The 17,915-nt window shown below is 42.1% G+C and overlaps 1 protein-coding gene across 1 annotated transcript in view; it reads left to right on the forward strand.

Moving 5' to 3' along the window:
• GLMN (glomulin, FKBP associated protein) overlaps window positions 1–17,915 on the forward strand; it is a 51,215-nt gene that overhangs the window by 19,383 nt on the left and 13,917 nt on the right. Inside the window, exons 8-15 of the mRNA XM_044676875.1 lie at window positions 7,150–7,337; window positions 9,879–9,932; window positions 10,558–10,588; window positions 10,691–10,780; window positions 12,381–12,422; window positions 12,514–12,587; window positions 13,874–13,958; window positions 15,010–15,119. Coding sequence (XP_044532810.1) covers window positions 7,150–7,337; window positions 9,879–9,932; window positions 10,558–10,588; window positions 10,691–10,780; window positions 12,381–12,422; window positions 12,514–12,587; window positions 13,874–13,958; window positions 15,010–15,119 — 674 coding nt within the window. The remainder of the gene's footprint in view (window positions 1–7,149; window positions 7,338–9,878; window positions 9,933–10,557; window positions 10,589–10,690; window positions 10,781–12,380; window positions 12,423–12,513; window positions 12,588–13,873; window positions 13,959–15,009; window positions 15,120–17,915) is intronic.

Genomic DNA, 17,915 nt, shown 5'->3' on the forward strand with positions numbered 1-17,915 from the left:
ATAACTCTGAATGTGAATGGGATGAACTCGCCCATAAAACGGAAGCAAATAGCAGAGTGGATTAGAAACCAAAATCCTACCATATGTTGTCTACAAGAAACACATATGAGACGGGTGGACATACACAAGTTTAAGGTTCAGGGCTTGAGGCAAAATCTTTTGGGCGTCAAATGAGAAAAAGAAGGCAGGAGTGGCTATTATGATTTCTGACAAAGCCAAAGTAAAAATAGATATGATTAAAAAAGACAGGGAAGGTCATTACATCCTGATTAAAGGCAGTATAAACAATGAGGAAATAACACTGCTCAATATGTATGCACCAAGTGGCATAGCATCCAAATTCATAAAGGAGAAACTGGCAGAGCTCAAGAAGGAAATAGATAGTAAAACCATACTAGTGGCAGATCTACATATTCCTCTTTCAGATCTAGATAAATCAAACAAAAATAAATAAGAAAGAGGTAAGAGAGGTGAATGAAGTCCTAGAAAAATTAGATTTAATTGATATGTGGAGAAAAATAAATAGGGACAAAAAGGAATACACCTTCTTTTCAGCTGCACATGGCACATTCACAAAGATTGACCATGTTATAGGGCATAGAATCATTGCAAACAAATGCAAAAAAGCAGAAATAATAAATGTAACCTTCTCAGATCATAATGCAATAAAAATAATAATTAGTAAGGGCACCTGGACAGGAAAATCAAAAACTAATTGGAAATTAAATAATATGATTCTCCAAAACCAATTTGTCAAAGAAGGAATCATAGAAACAATCAATAATTTCATTGAAGAAAATGACAGTGATGAGACATCCTACCAAACTCTATGGGATGCGGCCAAGGCAGTACTCAGGGGGAAATTTATATCCTTGAGTGCATATATTAACAAATTAAGGAGGGCAGAGTTCAATGAATTGGGCATGCAACTCAAAAAATTAGAAAGCGAGCAAATTAAAAATCCCCAGATGAAAACTAAATTAGAAATACTAAAAACCAAGGGAGAAATTAATAAAATCGAAAGTAAAAGAACTATTGAATTAATAAATAAGACTAGAAGCTGGTACTTTGAAAAAACAGATAAAATAGACAAAGTACTGGTCAATCTAATAAAAAAAAGGAAAGAAGAAAACCAAATTGACAGTATCAAAGATGAAAAAGGAGACCTCACCTCTAATGAAGGGGAAATTAAGGCAATCATTAAAAACTATTTCACCCAATTATATGGCAATAAATATAACAATTTAGAAGATATGGATGGATATTTAAAAAAATATAAACTGCCTAGATTAACAGCAGAAGAAATAGAATACCTAAATAATCCCATATCAGAAAAAGAAATTGAACAAGCCATCAAAGAACTCCCTAAGAAAAAATCACCAGGGCCTGATGGATTCACAAGTGAATTCTATCAGACATTCAAAGAGCAACTAATCCCAATACTATACAAATTATTTGATATGATAAGCAAAGAAGGAGTTCTACCAAATTCCTTTTATGACACAAATATGGTACTGATTCCAAAGCCAGGGAGATCAAAAACAGAGAAAGAAAACTACAGACTAATCTCCCTAATGAACATAGATGCAAAAATCTTCAATAGAATACTAGCAAAGAGACTCTAGGAAGTAATTAAGAAGATCATCCACCATGATCAGGTGGGATTTATACCAGGAATGCAAGGATGGTTCAACATTAGGAAAACCATCCACATAATTGACCATATCAACAGTCTAACAAACAAAAGTCACATGATCATCTCAATAGATGCTGAAAAAGCCTTTGACAAAATACAGCATCCATTCCTATTGAAAACACTGAAAAGTATAGGAATAGAAGGACCTTTCCTAAAAATAATAAACAATATATACCTAAAACCATCAACAAACATCATATGCAATGGGGATAAATTAGAAGCCTTCCCAATAAGATCAGGAGTAAAACAAGAATGCCCATTATCACCTCTATTATTCAACATAGTACTAGAAACACTAGCAGTTGCAATTAGAGAAGAAAAAGAAATTGAAGGTATCAAAATAGGCAAGGAGGAGACTAAGCTATCACTCTTTGCAGATGATATGATGGTCTACTTAAAAAATCCTAGAGAATTAACTAAGAAGCTTGTAGAAATAATCAACAACTTTAGCAAAGTTGCAGGATACAAAATAAATGCACATCATCAGCATTTCTATACATTTCCAACACACTAGAGCAGCAAGAAGTAGAAAGAGAAACACCATTTAAAATCACCCTAGACAATATAAAATACTTAGGAATCTATCTACCAAAACAAACACAGCAATTATATGAAAACAACTACAAAACACTTTCCAAACAAATAAAACTGGATTTAAACAATTGGAAAGCCATCGATTGCTCATAGGTAGGACGAGCTAACATAATAAAAATGATAATTCTACCCAAGTTAATTTACCTATTTAGTGCCATACCTATTAAGCTACCAAAAAACTTCTTTACTGAATTAGAAAAAACTATAACAAATTTCATTTCGAATAACAAAAGATCAAGAATATCAAGGGAATAATGAAAAAAAAATGTGAAGGAAGGGGGCCTAGCAGTACCAGATATTAAACTATACTATAAAGCAGCAGTCATCAAAACAATATGGTACTGGCTAAGAGATAGAGAGGAGGGTCAGTGGAATAGACTTGGGGTAAATGACATCAGCAAGACAGTGTACCAAAGAGCCCAACTTTGGGGACATGAATCCACTATTTGACAAAAACTGCTGGGAAATTTGTAAAACAATATGGGAGAGATTAGGTCTAGATCAACATCTCACACTCTACACCAAGATAAATTCAGAATGGGTGAACGACTTGAATATAAAGAGGGAAACTATAAGTAAGTTAAGTGAACACAGAATAGTATACTTGTCAGATCTCTGGGAAAGGAAAGACTTTAAAACCAAGCAAGAGTTAGAGAAAATTACAAAATGTAAATTAAATGGCTTTGATTATATTAAACTAAAAAGCTTTTGTACAAACAAAAACAATGTAGTCAAAATCAGAAGGGAAACAACAAATTGGGAAAAAATCTTTATAATGAAAAACTCTGACAGGGGTCTAATTACTCAAATATACAAGAAGTTAAAGCAATTGTATAAAAAATGAAGCCATTCCTCAATTGATAAATGGGCAAGAGACATGAATAGGCAATTTTCAGGTAAAGAAATCAAAAGTATCAATAAGCACATGAGAAAGTGTTCCAAATCTCTAATAATTAGAGAAATGCAAATCAAAACAACTCTGAGGTATCACCTCACACCTAGCAGATTGGCTAAAATGAAAGAAGGGGAGAGTAATGAATGTTGGAGGGGATGTGGCAAAATTGGGACATTAATGCATTGCTGGTGGAGCTGTGAACTGATCCAACCATTCTGGATGGCAATTTGGAACTACGCCCAAAGAGATCTAAAAGAATGCCCGCCCTTCGATCCAGCCATAGCACTGCTGGGTTTGTACCCCAAAGAGATCATAGATAAACAGACTTGTACAAAAATATTTATAGCTGCGCTTTTTGTGGTGGCAAATAACTGGAAAAGGAGGCTCTGCCCTTCAATTGGGGAATGGTTGAACAAACTGTGGTATATGCAGGTGATGGAATACTATTGTGCTAAAAGGAATAATAAACTGGAGGAGTTCCAGGCAAACTGGAGAGACCTCTGGGAACAGATGTAGAGCAAAAGGAGCAGAGCCAGAAGAATTCTATACACAGAGACTGACATTCTGTGGTAAAATCGAATGTAATGGACCTCTGAACCAGCAGCAATACAATGACCCAGGACAATTCTGAGGGATTTATGGTAAAGACACTACCCACATTCAGAGGAAGGACTGCAGGAGAGGAAACATATAAGAAAAACAACTGCTTGAACGCATGGGTTGGGGTGGACACGATTGGGGGTGTGGACTCGAAACTATCACACCAATGCAACTACCAACAATTTGGAAATTGGTCTCGATCAAGGACACATGACAAAACCAGTGGAAATGTGCATCAGCCATGGGTGGGGGGAGTGCAGGGGGCGAAGGGGAAAGGAGGAGCATGAATCATGTAACCATGTTAAAAATGAATATTAATAAATGTTTAAATTAAAAAAAAAAGTGGACAGCTGGCTTGCCCTGGACTTCTGAGCCCCAGCTTAAAATCCAAGAATGACAGACCAGAGGTAGAGTATACCTAGCCACAGTTGATAAGAATGTATTAAGCACTGTCTTACAAATCTAACCAAAGAATTTTAATCTAAAAGGGATGGAGAAGGAAGAAAATGTATCTGTATAATCTACTAAGCTGGAAAATAGTTCTAGTAAAGGGTAAAGATTAGCAATTGAGACACCCAGAAGTTTACCAGAGATTGAATTCAAGAAAGGACCCTGAAGAAAAACCCCTGGCCAGAGAGGTCCATACCTGAAGTTTAGGCAACAAGCGTAAATTTGTACTTCTTTTATGTTAGAGGTCCTAACATCATGGAAAAATATTTGGCCCATAAATGTCCCTGAGATGTAGGATGAAACTCATGACTGGGCTATGGCTCTGGATGCATATTAAGTATTTCTTCTTATTCAAAAGAAATAAGGTAGATTAAAAAGGAGTGTGTGCATAGAGTAGCACCATATAGTCAGAGTTTACTTTCAGGTGAGGAAATTCAGGAACCAAATGAGGGAAGCGCTGGTAGAGACTTAAAGATGAATGGCTCAAGAAACAAGTAATCTTGTTACTTGGAAATTCTACACACTATCTGATTAGAAAGAACTTGATGGGGACTTTAGGAAACAGATCTCAAGCTTAGAGCAGATATATAATATAACAGAGATGGGAGATTCAGTTATTTAGTAGCTACTAGAACTGACTTTCCCATCAAAAACAGAGCAGCCAATGATAACTTTTTTTTTTTTTTTTGCCTTAAGGATAACTTTGTCCTTCAAAAGACAGGGACCAACAGAGATAATTCTATTTTGACCTGATACTCTTTAATAGAAGGCACTGTTTCTATAGTAAGAAGAAAATCAAGCCAACAAAAGTCATATAACAATGTTCCAAATCACTAATAATCAGAAAAACACAAATAAAAACATCTTTAAGGTACCACCTCACCTCACACCTGTCACATTGGCAAAGTTGACAAAAATAGAAAATGACACATGCTGGAGGGACTGTGGAAAAACAGGTATAACAGCTTTCCTAGCCTTTCTGTAAACCAATCTTAATCCAAAAAACTATTAAACTCTGGTCTTGTGATATGACTGCTATTAGGTTTATATCCTAAAGAAGCCAGTGAAAGAGAAAAAGGACTCAGATGTGCAAATATATTCATAGCAGCTATTTCCATGGTGTCAAAGAATTGGAAAATGGGATAATGCCCATCGTGTGAGACAGAATTGAGTGTGCTATTCTCCGGATGAGCATTCAGCTCACAAAGGCTAGTTTATTACCTTTTATTGATTGAGATCTCTGGCACAAGTTTAGGAGGGAGAAAGATTTTCGAAAGACCAAAAGGGCAACGAACAGCTCATTTGCTCCCCTTAAACTTCACTTGAACTGGGTTGGAAGAATCTACAAGCCAGTCACAGGTATTTTGGATTGTAGGTGAGGGCCCCATGGCAGGGGGATGGGGAAGGCCTCATGTATAAATTGCCTCTTTCCTGCCTTGTCAGTTGGCACTTCTTAGCCCATCGCTGAAGTGCTCTCATGCCTCTTTTTACTCCTACTTTCTGACTCTAGTTTTGTTTATTTGAGTGAGTGGGGCACTGGTGCTCATTTTTGAGTGAAGCCCTTGTCATCATTTTTATCTCACACACTATCCATTGGGGAATGACCAAACAAGTCATGTTATATGAATGGAATATTACTGTACTTTGAGATATAGTGAAGGAGATGGTTTCAGAGAAACCTGGAAAGACTTGTATGAACTGAGGCAGAGAGAAGTGAGCAGAGCCAGGAGAACAGTTGATAGAATAATGACATTATTATAAGGACAGACAACTTCAAAAAACTTGGAAACTCTGCTCAACACAATGACCCTCCACAATTCCAGAGGACTTGTGATGACTGCTGCCCACCTCCAGATAGAGAGCTAAGGGACTCAGTACTGATGGATAGTTGTTTTTGAACATGGCCACTGAGGAAATGTTTTGTTTGACTACATTATTGCAACAGGGTTTGTTTTTCTTGATTTCCTCAATGAAGGGTAAGTGAGGGGAAGGAGAGAGGAAGAGAATGTAGACCTGAAACTGAAATAAAACTGAATTTTAAAAAAGTAACTAATGGGTTTGTCTCTAGTAGTATTGATAAAAAGGCTGGATGATTGCTAGTTACGTATGAGTTGGCTTAGGCTCAGTAGGCACAGCCAATAGCGCTGCAGCTGGAGTCAGGATACCCAAGTTCAAAATCAGCCTCAGATCCTTACTAGCTGTGTGATCCTGGGCAAGACACTTCATGAAGTCTGATTTTTTCTTTAGCTGTAAAATGGGATGAATAACGGCACCTCTGTTGCAGGGTTATCGTGAGAATCAAATGAGATCTTTATAAAGTTCTTACCATGGTGCCTGGCACATAGTAGGCATTATAGACATGCTCATTCCTTTACTTCTAAGATGAAGGTAGGCTGGAGCCAGACTGTAGAGAAAGTCAAATGTAAGGCAAGGATTATTGTCTCCTAGAAGTACTAGGGAGCTTTAGAACGTTTGGGAAGATCATTTGATCAGGCCTATGTCTGTCTTAGATTATTTTGGCAACTGTATGAATTACGGTGGGAGAAGAGGGCAGATGGAAGTGAGACCAGGTTAGAGGCTGCCCAAACAATCTAGGTGAGCGGTGGCTGTGCAAGTAGAGAGAAAGGAACAGATTCAAGAGGTGCTATAGAGGGGCATGTTTGTTTCAGTCTCAGATTTTTTCTGGATTATTCTCAGCATCTTTGAGGCTTTTAAAAAAATATCCTATAAAGTGATTTCATTTTGCTCCATTGGTTGCCTATAGTCAGGTGCCGACCTCAGCAAGTTCTTTTTCATTTCTAAAAATCTGAGTGATTTAGAAACTAATATCTCAGATGAAACTCAGATGGAATAGAGTTTTGGTGTTGCCTTTATGCTAAAGCACTGCCATGTTTTCCCTCATTTTCCCCCACAGGGTTTTATATTAGCAATTGGAGACTCTCTGCCAAAGGTGATTTTTCAGCATGGAAGGAAGGAAAAGTGCTGGGATAACCCTGACTTGGAGGAAGAGGATAGCAGCCAGTTGGCAGATTCCATGGCTTCACTTGCTTATCTTGTGTTTGTGCAACGTATCAGTATTGACCAGTTTCCATTGGTCTTGAGGTAAGAGTTTTCCACTTGGGTCAGTTGCTGATATTCCACAATGTGGCCCAAACCCATCTTTTATTCAATACCTAGTATATAGGGCTTATCAGAGGACTAATAAGTTTAAATAAAGCTTAAGCAAATGATCCTTTTATTACTCAAATGCATCTGTGATCTCATCAGTTTGAAAGTCTCCTCTAATAAGGATGTAGAAATGCACCAATCCTGGGCAGTTTATTCATGTTCTTCCATGAGGGGGTGAGCCTCAGGGCTCATCCAGTGTGCTAGAGACCTTTTTCCTAATCTTCTGAGGGTACTAGTTGGCACTCACCAGTCACGTCCTCCTTCTCACCATACGAGCAGCCCTTCTTCTCTTCCATATGATTCCTTGATTCATATCTTTTACACCTAATATCAGGATTTACTCGTTGGCTCTATGTACAGCCTACTCACACTCCCTATAGATCCCCCCATTGCCCTCTATGCAAAACTGATTTTAAATTCTTTGAAACCAGCTTTATTCCATATTTTGCTGCCATGTAACATCTCAGGTAGAATGCTAGTATTGTAAGGATGGGTCTTCCTGGGCAGCTTAGGGGTAAGGAAAGGAGCTTTGCCAGAATCCAAAGGCGATGCAGCCACACTCTGCCTTCTGGCCCACTTGTTTTCCATCTAGACTGCCCGTCCCAGATATCCACGCTGAGCTCTGGGCAGTGTGCTTTCGTCACCGGCCATTCCCGTGTGGGTTCTGGGGCTCGATGCAGTGAGCACAATGCCAGCAAGCAAGGATCTCCAAGTCCTTACTCGTCCTCATTCTCAGGATTTTGTATCATGAGAGAATAGGCATGTTGATCAGCAGTTACGGACATTCTTTTCTGGGGAACACTCCAACGTTTTTTCCTCTTTGGTGACTTTCCTTCCTTTAGATGCTGTTCCTTTAACCCTTTCATAGTGGCGTTACATCCGGGATGGTTCTCCTCTCTACACTGCCCAGTGTGGCTGCTTCTCAGGTCATTATTTTCTTTAGGGCCATCTGTCTCTGCTCCAAGCCTATCTGGGACCTTGGCATTATATTACAGCCCTTGATGGAAAAGGTGGTTTGTTATGATAATTTTTGCAAATTTATTTTTCTTCATCTTGGAGCCCTCCCATGTTCCTCCTTGGCATGACTTGGCTTAATTGGATATCATGCCCAACTTTCCTTAAGCTGGTTTTAGCCTCACCTCTTTCTCCACTTTTGAGACAATATTGCCCATAATTGGCCATCATCCTGCTTGGTAGAATTTTACAAATTGTCTGTAGTTCAACTCACTGTTGCCTTTGGTAGTCTCTTTTCTATCTTTTGCATTCAAGTCAGTTGTCTGCTGACTCAGTTGCTTCCTGGACTCTGATAGTCCTCTAACAGTTGACTTGCATTGCTTGGCTTCTGTATAGAATTGTTATAGTCAGTGTCTGGGTCATTTCTGTTAATTTGTCATTTTTTTGTTTTCAGTGACTCGCTTTCAGTTTCAGTTACTTCAGTAGTTTGGGGTTAAGTGGTTTTGGTCTCACGTCTTTCAGTCTTTCTTTATTATTATTTTTGCTAATTTTGATCTCAGCTCTGACAAGCTGATGATCAGACTGTAGTATACTATGGCAGCCAGAAAATCACAAAGAGGGGAACAGCGTACAGAAATGAGCTGGCGAAGGCCTTGCTGTGTCTGCCCTTGGGAGGCCTCATCTGGAGGACTGGGTTCAGTCCTGGTTCATTACACATGCCTGTGCATCAATAGTCAAATTAAACTTTGTCAACAGTCCAAAAAAATTGTGATTTTTAGTACCCTCCACCCTCTTTGTTGGCCCTTTGCCACTGTCACTTCAGAAATGGAGGTGGCCTGTAGGAGTTGGAGGGACGTTTTTCATTTTTCTTTGTTTTATGGACTACTGTGACCCCAAATATTCATTTCCCGATGGTAACGCTCCATGTGTCTTGACACCCCAAGGTCACCTCTGTGCCATGATGAGCCACTGGATTAGGATTTTTGTGGAGGGCATTTATTAGAAGGAAGAAATACTAGCCATAATCTGTTTAAAATGTGTTGGTGGGGCAGCTGGGTAGCTCAGTGGATTGAGAGCCAGGCCTAGAGATAGGAGGTCCTAGATTCAAATCTGGCCTCAGACACTTCCTAGCTGTGTGACCCTGGACAAGTCACTTGACCCCCATCGGCTAAAAAATAAATAAATAAATGAATGGATAAATAAATAAATAAAAATTGTTGGTGGTCATAGTGCTGGTGAAGTGGGTATTAGAATTGACATGTATAACCTCTAAAAATGGATATAATGGGGCAGCTAGGTGGCTCAGTAGATAAAGAGTCAGGCCTAGAAACAGGAGGTCCTGGTTTCAAATCCAACCTCAGATACTTCCAAGCTATATGATCCTGAACAAGTTCCTCTTTACCACTCTTCTGCCTTGGAACTAATACTCAGTTCTGATTCCAAGACAGGAGGTAAGGGTTTTTAAGAAATAAAAATTAAAAAATAAAACTAAAATCTATGTAAATATATTTTCTGTTTTAGCCCATTATATCTTCTTCAGTATAATATGGAACATGTTGAAGTCCTCTTGAAAAGGTAGGGTCACTCAGATGACATCTCAGAAGTAAATAATGATTAATTCTTCTACTTTGCCTTCTTTGGGTACGTCCCTTTTATTTTATATTATACGTCCTTATTTTTTGTTACATGTTTATAAATGCCTTTGTCTTTTGCTTATAAAGTAAAAGGATCCAGAGTCCTTGTGTTATTTCTGAACCCCTGGTATGCATTTCTGAGACCATTAGACTGTCAGTTGTTATTCTCACATCCTTTTGAACCTGGTAGCAGTAAAATCTTAACTACTCAGGTAAGAGTGACTTCATACCCTTATGAAAAATACTGTAGCTGATTGTAGTGTGTCCTTTTGAAAATCGTGTTATCTGCACCACGTCGTCTCATGTGTGCCTGACCTCTCAAGACCAGCACCCTTGGGCTCCATGCCCTTCTAGAATTAGTCATTCGATGCCAGATTATGAGCCTTAATTCATCTGATTTGAAGTCTGGATTTAGGTGGAAGGACTCAGGTCAAAAGACAGACCATAAACTTTTGATCTCCAAAAGATTTTTCCTGATAATTTTCCCCCAAAAGGTTTAACGTTGCCATCTTGGGTTTACTCGTTTATAAAATCACATTGGTTAAACCTTTAATATCCTCTTTCAGAACAGAAGAATCTGTGTCCTCAAAAGGATTGGTAATATTTATTTCTTCCCTTTTTATCATTTGAATATGTCTTTGTCACCTTATACGGCTGTTGCCTCTAACTATGACCGTGTGCCAATATTTCCCTGTGCAGGATCTGTTGGAGAACAGTCTGTTACGGATGGAAGACAACGGCCTCCCGCACCATTACTTAGAAATCAGGAGTTTCCTCACTGTGCCCCAGGTAAAGGGGAGCCCTGCCCTGCCTCTGGGCTCTCCTTCCAGTCTTCTCCTCTCCAGACCCCTCAGGCTCCAGGGCTCAGCCCTTCCCGCCTGGCCACTGCCTGGGAGGGTCTCCAGCCTCCTCCTAACAGTGTTCTTGGGCAGAGGATGGGGCCTGTCACCCTCCTCCCTGGAGCTCTTCTGGGTGTTGGTCACCCAGTCTGCTGCTGTGAGCCCCAGAGCATCCTGGGATTAGTTTGTGTCTCTTCCTTTTCCTGAGGCCTGGGGGGCTGTGGGGGACTCCCTCCCTGCTGCAGATCAGCATTATCTGGAGTGCATTGTATTTTTATTTATTTTATTAAACCTTTCCCAATCCCATTTTTTTCTTCCTAAAATGCTTACCTTCTGTCTTATTCTCAATTCTAAGACTAGAGAGCAGCAAGGACTGAGTAATCAGGATTAAGTGACTTGTCCAGGGTCACACAGCTAGGGAGTATCTGAGGCCAGATTTGAACCCAGGACCCCCTGTCTCTAAAATTACATTTTATTCTGGTTCTGGCTCATGCTTAGGATGCAGCCTGTGCGTTAAAGCGCTCAGCCTAGAGCACTCAGATGTTAAATAACTTGCCCAGATCACACAGCCAAGACATACAGACAGAAAATCTGTGCATCTTCTCCAGTGAGCTCTGTCTAGCTCAGGGGTTGGCAACGTATGGCTCTTGAGCCATATCTGGCTCTTTTGCGGGCCAGATGTGGCTCTTTCTGCAGGAGCCATAAAGTCAGTTTTTTTTTCAGGCGCTGTTACAGGAGCGGCACTGTGAGCACTGCACGGCTCTCATGAAATCACATTTTAAAAATGTGGCGTTTATGGCTCTCACGGCCAAAAAGGTTGCTGAACCCTGACCTAGAGTCTGGCTGTTCCTCAGTCAAGTGGGTGGTGGATCCCGAGATACTACAGATGTGCCTGGCAAGAGCCTGGTCTGGCTGCGAGGGTGGGGGACCTACAAGGCACGCTGAGGCGTGTCCACACCGCTCTTCTCCATCTTCCCCTTGTCGAATGCTGAAGGACTCTTGTGGGGATTGTGGTGCCACTTCCAGCCCTGTATGTGGCCAGAAACAATGATGATGATGATGATGACTAATAGATAGTAGGAATGGGAACATTTGCCTAGAATTCTGACTTTTCAAGCACTTCTCAGGGCTGCTCTCATGCCACGGTGACGACAGCGGCGGGAGGTGAGCCTCAGCTCGAGGCCTCTGCTGGCCTCGCCTCCGCCTTAGAGCCATGATTGGAACTCGGGTCCAGCCGGCTCTCCCCCCCCCTGTGGTTGGGGAGGAGGCCAGGCCAAGGCGTGAGGGGCCGAGGGCCTTTCTTCTGGAATCTCCCTGTGTTTGTCTGTGTCTGCAGTCCGGGGCTCCCTGGACGTCACGTCTCCTCTGTCATCGCTGCTCTTCTGCCTCTTTCCTCCCTGCTTGCCCTGAGCCTCCCCGTGCAGGGCGCTGTGCCCGCCTCGTCTCCCTCCCTCCCTCCCTCCCTCCGAGTGCTGACCACTGAGGGTGGCGCTGAGCCCCCGCAGGGCAGGTCTCCCATTCCTCTGAAGTTTTTACAATTCTGTTCACAGAAGCTGGTGAAAGTGATGACGCTGTGCCCGCTCGAGACGCTGGTATGTACACAAGGGCAGGCGGGCACAGACAGTAATTTAGGGGACGCTGCCATCTTCTCTCCTTAATCTGTCATTTGCTTTTCTTTTTTAGCGGAAAAAAGGTTTAAAAATGCTGCAGCTGTATATAGACAAGCTGGATTCACAAGGCAAAAATATATTATTTAGGTATGAATCAAATGTGATGAATGACTCTCCTTTGGGGGTGGCAAAAATGTGAGTTGGTGGCGCAGGAATGGGACAGGCGGTGGCCCCGCCATGGTGTTGGCCGTAGAGGTCACCTGTTGGGAAACGTGGTCAGAGGTAGAGAGGAGCCTTGTTCATCCCGGCAAAGAGAGATCCACCTCGCAAATGAGACTCCGTGTGCGGCTCTCAATAGAAAATGTGGATTATTCATTTTTAAAGAATTAGGATGCAGTAAGAAGCATTTAAATTAAAATGAACAGAATGTAGTTCTATGACTAACTTTTAGATGGACTTAACGCATCATTCACATGTAACATAACGTAATCATTTGTAAGGAAAGACTCAAAAGTTACTGATGCTTTTTTTTTTGAGGAACAAAAAAACCCTCAAAAAAAACCAGACCTCCTAAAGACCTACCTAAAGAGGTTTGCATGAAGAATAACCAGTTAAGTGACATGGTGGAAGAAGAGTCAGGCTAGGGGGCAGCTGGGTAGCTCAGTGGAGTGAGAGCCAGGCCTAGAGACAGGAGGTCCTAGGTTCAAATCTGGCCTCAGACACTTCCCAGCTGTGTGATCCTGGGCAAGTCACTTGACCCCCATTGCCTAGCCCTTACCACTCTTCTGCCTTGGAGCCAATACGCAGTACTGACTCCAAGAAAGAAGGTGAGGTTTTTTAAAAATTATATGTGTGTGTGTGTGTGTGTGTGTAAAAATAAATGTAACTATTATCTAAGAAAAATAGGTAAACATTAACAAAATGTGTTACATGAAAATGTTTTTAAAAAACTAGTTTGTTTGGTAAACGCAGATATTTTTAAAATGATTTTTTCATCACCTTCAGCCAAACAGACTCCCCATCCCCAATTTTCTACTGTGGGGAGGATGGGGGCGGGGTACAGGATGTGTATTTGGAACTCAGGACTCCTTCCATGGCAGGGGTAGCCGGTGACTGCAGCAGGGTCCCACGCCTGGCAACTGGAGGCAGAAAGACACAAACAGATGCTGGTTTAATAGAGAATTTTGGTTGGTGGCTGACTCAGACACGGAACTCTCCCTCTCATCAAGTACAGGATTAACTTTAATTAGTGGATTAATTAATCACTAAATTGACTAACAACTTCGTTGCTGTCATCAACTTGCTCTTTGGGATCCCTTGAGGTTTCTTATTCTTAAAAACAAAGCTTTGGCCCATGTAAAGTGTGGCTGAGGAGCTCATTAGGAGAAATCCCAGGACCGTTCCAAATGATGGATTCTGATTTTGTTTTCAAGGTGTTTACTGAAGACAAGTAATCATGCAGGTGTGGAAGGCTACGTCATTCAGAATATTAAAAATCAGATCGACGTGTCACTAAAGGTGAGAATGCAGCCTTGGCATCAACTTGGCTTATTGTGCAGGGAGTGTGACCGATTTGCAAAATTACAGAAATCTGAGTTTGGGCTCTGTCTGTTTTCTAACTTAAATAGTTTATTTCTAGCTTTGCTTATGATTTTTTTTAAAAGTCCCCTTCATGAATTTGGAAAATATAGAATTGTTTCTTCTTCCATACTTGGGTGGAACTATAGCCCCAGTGAGGGAAATGCTTCCTCCCTTCTTATCCCAGGAGGTTCTTGTAGATGGGTGTCCACAAGTCCAGCCCAGTGGAGCCACCCTGCCTGGCTGTAACGTAGAGATTTAGTTTCTCTCTGCTGTGTACCCGGCAGCCCTGAACCTTGTTGGTGTCCCATATTTTGCTTTTTAACAAAATATGTCTTGGATGGCTTCCTGGACTTCATACATTGCAATTCTGTTTGATGATGGTGGGGATGAGGATGATGATGGTGGTGGTGGGGATTATGATGGTGAAGATGATGGTGGTGGTGGCAGTAATGATGATGGCTAGCATTTGCATAATACTTTAAGATTTGCAAAGCGCTTTATTTACATTATCTCCTTTATTCTATGTACTCTGAACCAACAGGGCTTGTTCCTAGTAGGAGGCAATCATTTTAGCCTGGAAGGGATGTTGTGGATGAAAATATATTATTTCCTTTAAGAAAGAAGTGATCTGCTCACTAGCATTCTATAATGCCAAGGATAGGAATAGTCAGACCTAGGACCTTAAATAAGAGTTTAGGGAGAGAAGCAAAATCATTGCATATCAATAATTCTGATATTCCTTCCTAAATGTTTGTTTTTTTTTCTCATCCACTCCAGTCAGTACGTTACTGGGAAATTGGGAATAAATTGAATTTTTATACATTTTAATCACACTAGAGAACTTTTACAAGAAATCTTCTTGTAAATCTGACTTTTCATGTTTGCTCAAAGAGAGATATTCCTTTAAATTAATTAATTGCTTTTAGAGTGTTGAGTAGGAGAATACAAAGTTTTAAGGTTTTAAATAACTTTTTCTGTTGTTTTTTAGAGAACAGAGGATAATAAATGGTTTACAGGACCACAGCTGCTTTCACTTCTTGATTTGGTGCTCTTACTTCCTGAAGGAGCAGAAACAGATCTACTCCAAAATTCAGATAGGTGAGATGATGCAGATCTTGAATTCTAATATGGAGAAATTTAAGTCGAAAAAGTAAATTCCAGATTTAAGGAATATAATCCAGTGAAGCTTGGTGTCCTGTGGCTTTGGGATTTGTGTTTGATTCATTGGATTCTCCAAAGACTTTTCTTAGCTTTCTCATTAAAAGAGGTTGCTTTTACCAATTCATACTTTAATAATAATCTGAAATAATATTGTTCCTAGAAGAAGGAACTATGCTTTTATGCTACTTCAGTGACAGATGCAGCTTCCTAGGCACTTTCCATGGATTTATCCCTAATTTATGCTTGGGACTGCACAACAGGCACCATATGGAGAACACGTATGTAGTTGGCTCTCAGAAGCTCTTCAGAGAAAGGAACACTCAGAGCTTTACATTCTTATTTTTCTCGAATGGTGCCCTTAGTTTTTGTTGTTGTTTTAAAATCCTCCCCTTCCACCTTAGGATCACTACTGTGTATCATTTCTAAGTCAGAATAGTGGTATGGGCTAGAGCAGCGTTGGCGAAGTATTGGCCTGGGGGAGCTGCTGCGTACCCCCTCTTCCCAGCCCCCAGGACACTTTTTGCATGCTCCGTCCTTCTGTCCAGTTGCCCAAAGGGAGTACTTCCTCCCTCCGCCCTCTGGGATAATGGTGGGGGGCTCCCAGGCAGCTTGAAGTTGCCTTCTGGGCACGCAAACTTGAAAACCTTCACCAATGCTGGGCTGGGCAATCAGGGTTAAGAGACTTGCCCAGGGCCACATAGCTAGGAAGTGCCTGAAGCCAGATTTGAATCCAGGACCTTCCATCTCTAGGCCTGGCTCTCTATCCACCCAGCCGCCTGGCTGCCGCAGTGCCCTTGGTTTTGCAGAGTTATTGGCCAAAGCTCATACAGGAACAGTAAATGTTAAATTAAGGAGGATTTCCTTATTGACGTGCTACTTGTCCTCAAGATCTATTGGGCTCTTCCAACCTATTACAAAATCTTTGTCACTCTATTTAGTTTTTTCATATCTTTCTAATTAAATTGAATTAATCCTAAGGATTAAAAGTTTAGAGGAGAGGTTTACACAAGAACCTCAAATGAAAAAAAGCCAAAACATGGGCCTTGGTCTACCTTTCTGCGGTCAGACGTGTCACCACTTCACGTCCTAGGAGAGAGATGGGAAGCTGACTTTGTTCTCAAGAAGGAGCTCGTTTAACTTCTGTAGCTTGAAATGAAATGTGTTTGTGTTCTACAAAGTAAATGAGTTCCTGCCTTGATTGAGACACAGGAGGTTGTCCATCAGTCAAAGAGCACTCATGAAGGACTTGGCAGGAGGCCTGCCAAATGCTGAGAACGCAAAGAAAGGTGAGAGCAGCCCCTGCCCTCAGGGAGCGCCCCAGTTAGATATCGTGCCCAGGGAAGCTGCCCGCAGGGAGCCGGCGTGGGAGTCTGGCCTGAGGCCAGGGAAGCCCAGAGGAGGAGAGAGGACATTCCAAGCCCTGGAGTCGGATGCTGGGCCTTGGATTGTAGAAGCTTGGAAAGGCAGGCAGGGCTTTAGAAGCCAAACAGAGCATTCTTTGTGGTCCTTCGGCCTTTGGAGGTAGCAGGGAGCCCTGGGGCTCCTCGGCGCGCAGGATGACCTGGTCAGAGCTGTGCTTGAGGAAGCGGAGTGGAGGGAGGACAGCCTGGAGCGGGGAGACCCCTGACGTTGGGAGGCCGCCAGAAGGGTACTGCACTGATGAGGGCCCTGCAGGTTTCTGGCTGTGTGAGTGCAGAGACAGAGACACAGACGGATGGACAGACCTTTATGAGATGTGAAAAGCTTGGAAACCTCTAGAGCAGTGGTTTCCAAACTTTTTTGGCCTACCGCCCCCTTTCCAGAAAAAATATTACTTAGCACCCTGGAAATTAATTTTTTTTAAATTTTAATAGCAATTAATAGGAAAGACAAATGCACCTGTGGCCATCACCGCCTCCCTGGATTGCTGCAGCACCCAGCAGGGGGCGGTGGCGCCCACTTTGGGAATCACTGCTATAGAGTGAGGGTGGAGGAGTTGGGGATCATTCCTACACCAGGTGACTGAGAGAAGAATGTTGGGTCCTTGGCAGGAAGAGGAATTTAGGAAGAGAAGACAATGAGAGAGGAAAGCTTTGAAGGTGTAGCGGAGATGCCCATACAGTGGCCAAAGGGCAGTTGGTGATGAGGGACTACAGGGCCGGATCAGAAGGTCTAGGGATGATAATCCCTTCTGTGGAAGATGAGGGGGCCAACATGCCCAGTAGGACAGAGAAGAGAAGATGGTCAGGACAGAGCCAGGGTCAGTGGGCCTGCCCTGGAGAAGATCCAGCAGAGGAGCCTGAGCCCGAGGGCTGAGACACGTAAAAGGAAAACCAGGAGAGAACGTGTCACAGGAAATCAGAAGAGCCTTCAGCAGCATCAGAGGCGTGGAGAGCTCCAAAAGGATGAGGACCAAGAAATCACTGGTCACCTTGGAGGGGCAGCTGTACCACAGAGGCTGTGGAGGGCAGGAGGAAGAGGAGGTCTGAGCAGAGAAGGCTCTCTCCAGAAGGTTAGCCAAGAAGGGAAAGAGAACGGGGATAGTAGCTAGCACTGGTGCTAGGATCAAGGATGGTGGGGGAGAGTACAGGCAGCAGGAAAGGGATCAAGACTGAAGCCTAGAAAGTCGAGGAGGTAAGCTGCAGAAGACAGGAGGGGACAGGAGTGAAGGAGACAAGCCGAGGGGTTTGCCTTGGCAAGGAAGAGGCCCACCTCTTCCCATGAGGCAGGGGAGGGATGACAAGGTGGGAGAAG

This window comes from Gracilinanus agilis, chromosome 4 (genome assembly GCF_016433145.1).
Source record: "Gracilinanus agilis isolate LMUSP501 chromosome 4, AgileGrace, whole genome shotgun sequence".
Lineage (NCBI taxonomy): Eukaryota > Metazoa > Chordata > Mammalia > Didelphimorphia > Didelphidae > Gracilinanus > Gracilinanus agilis.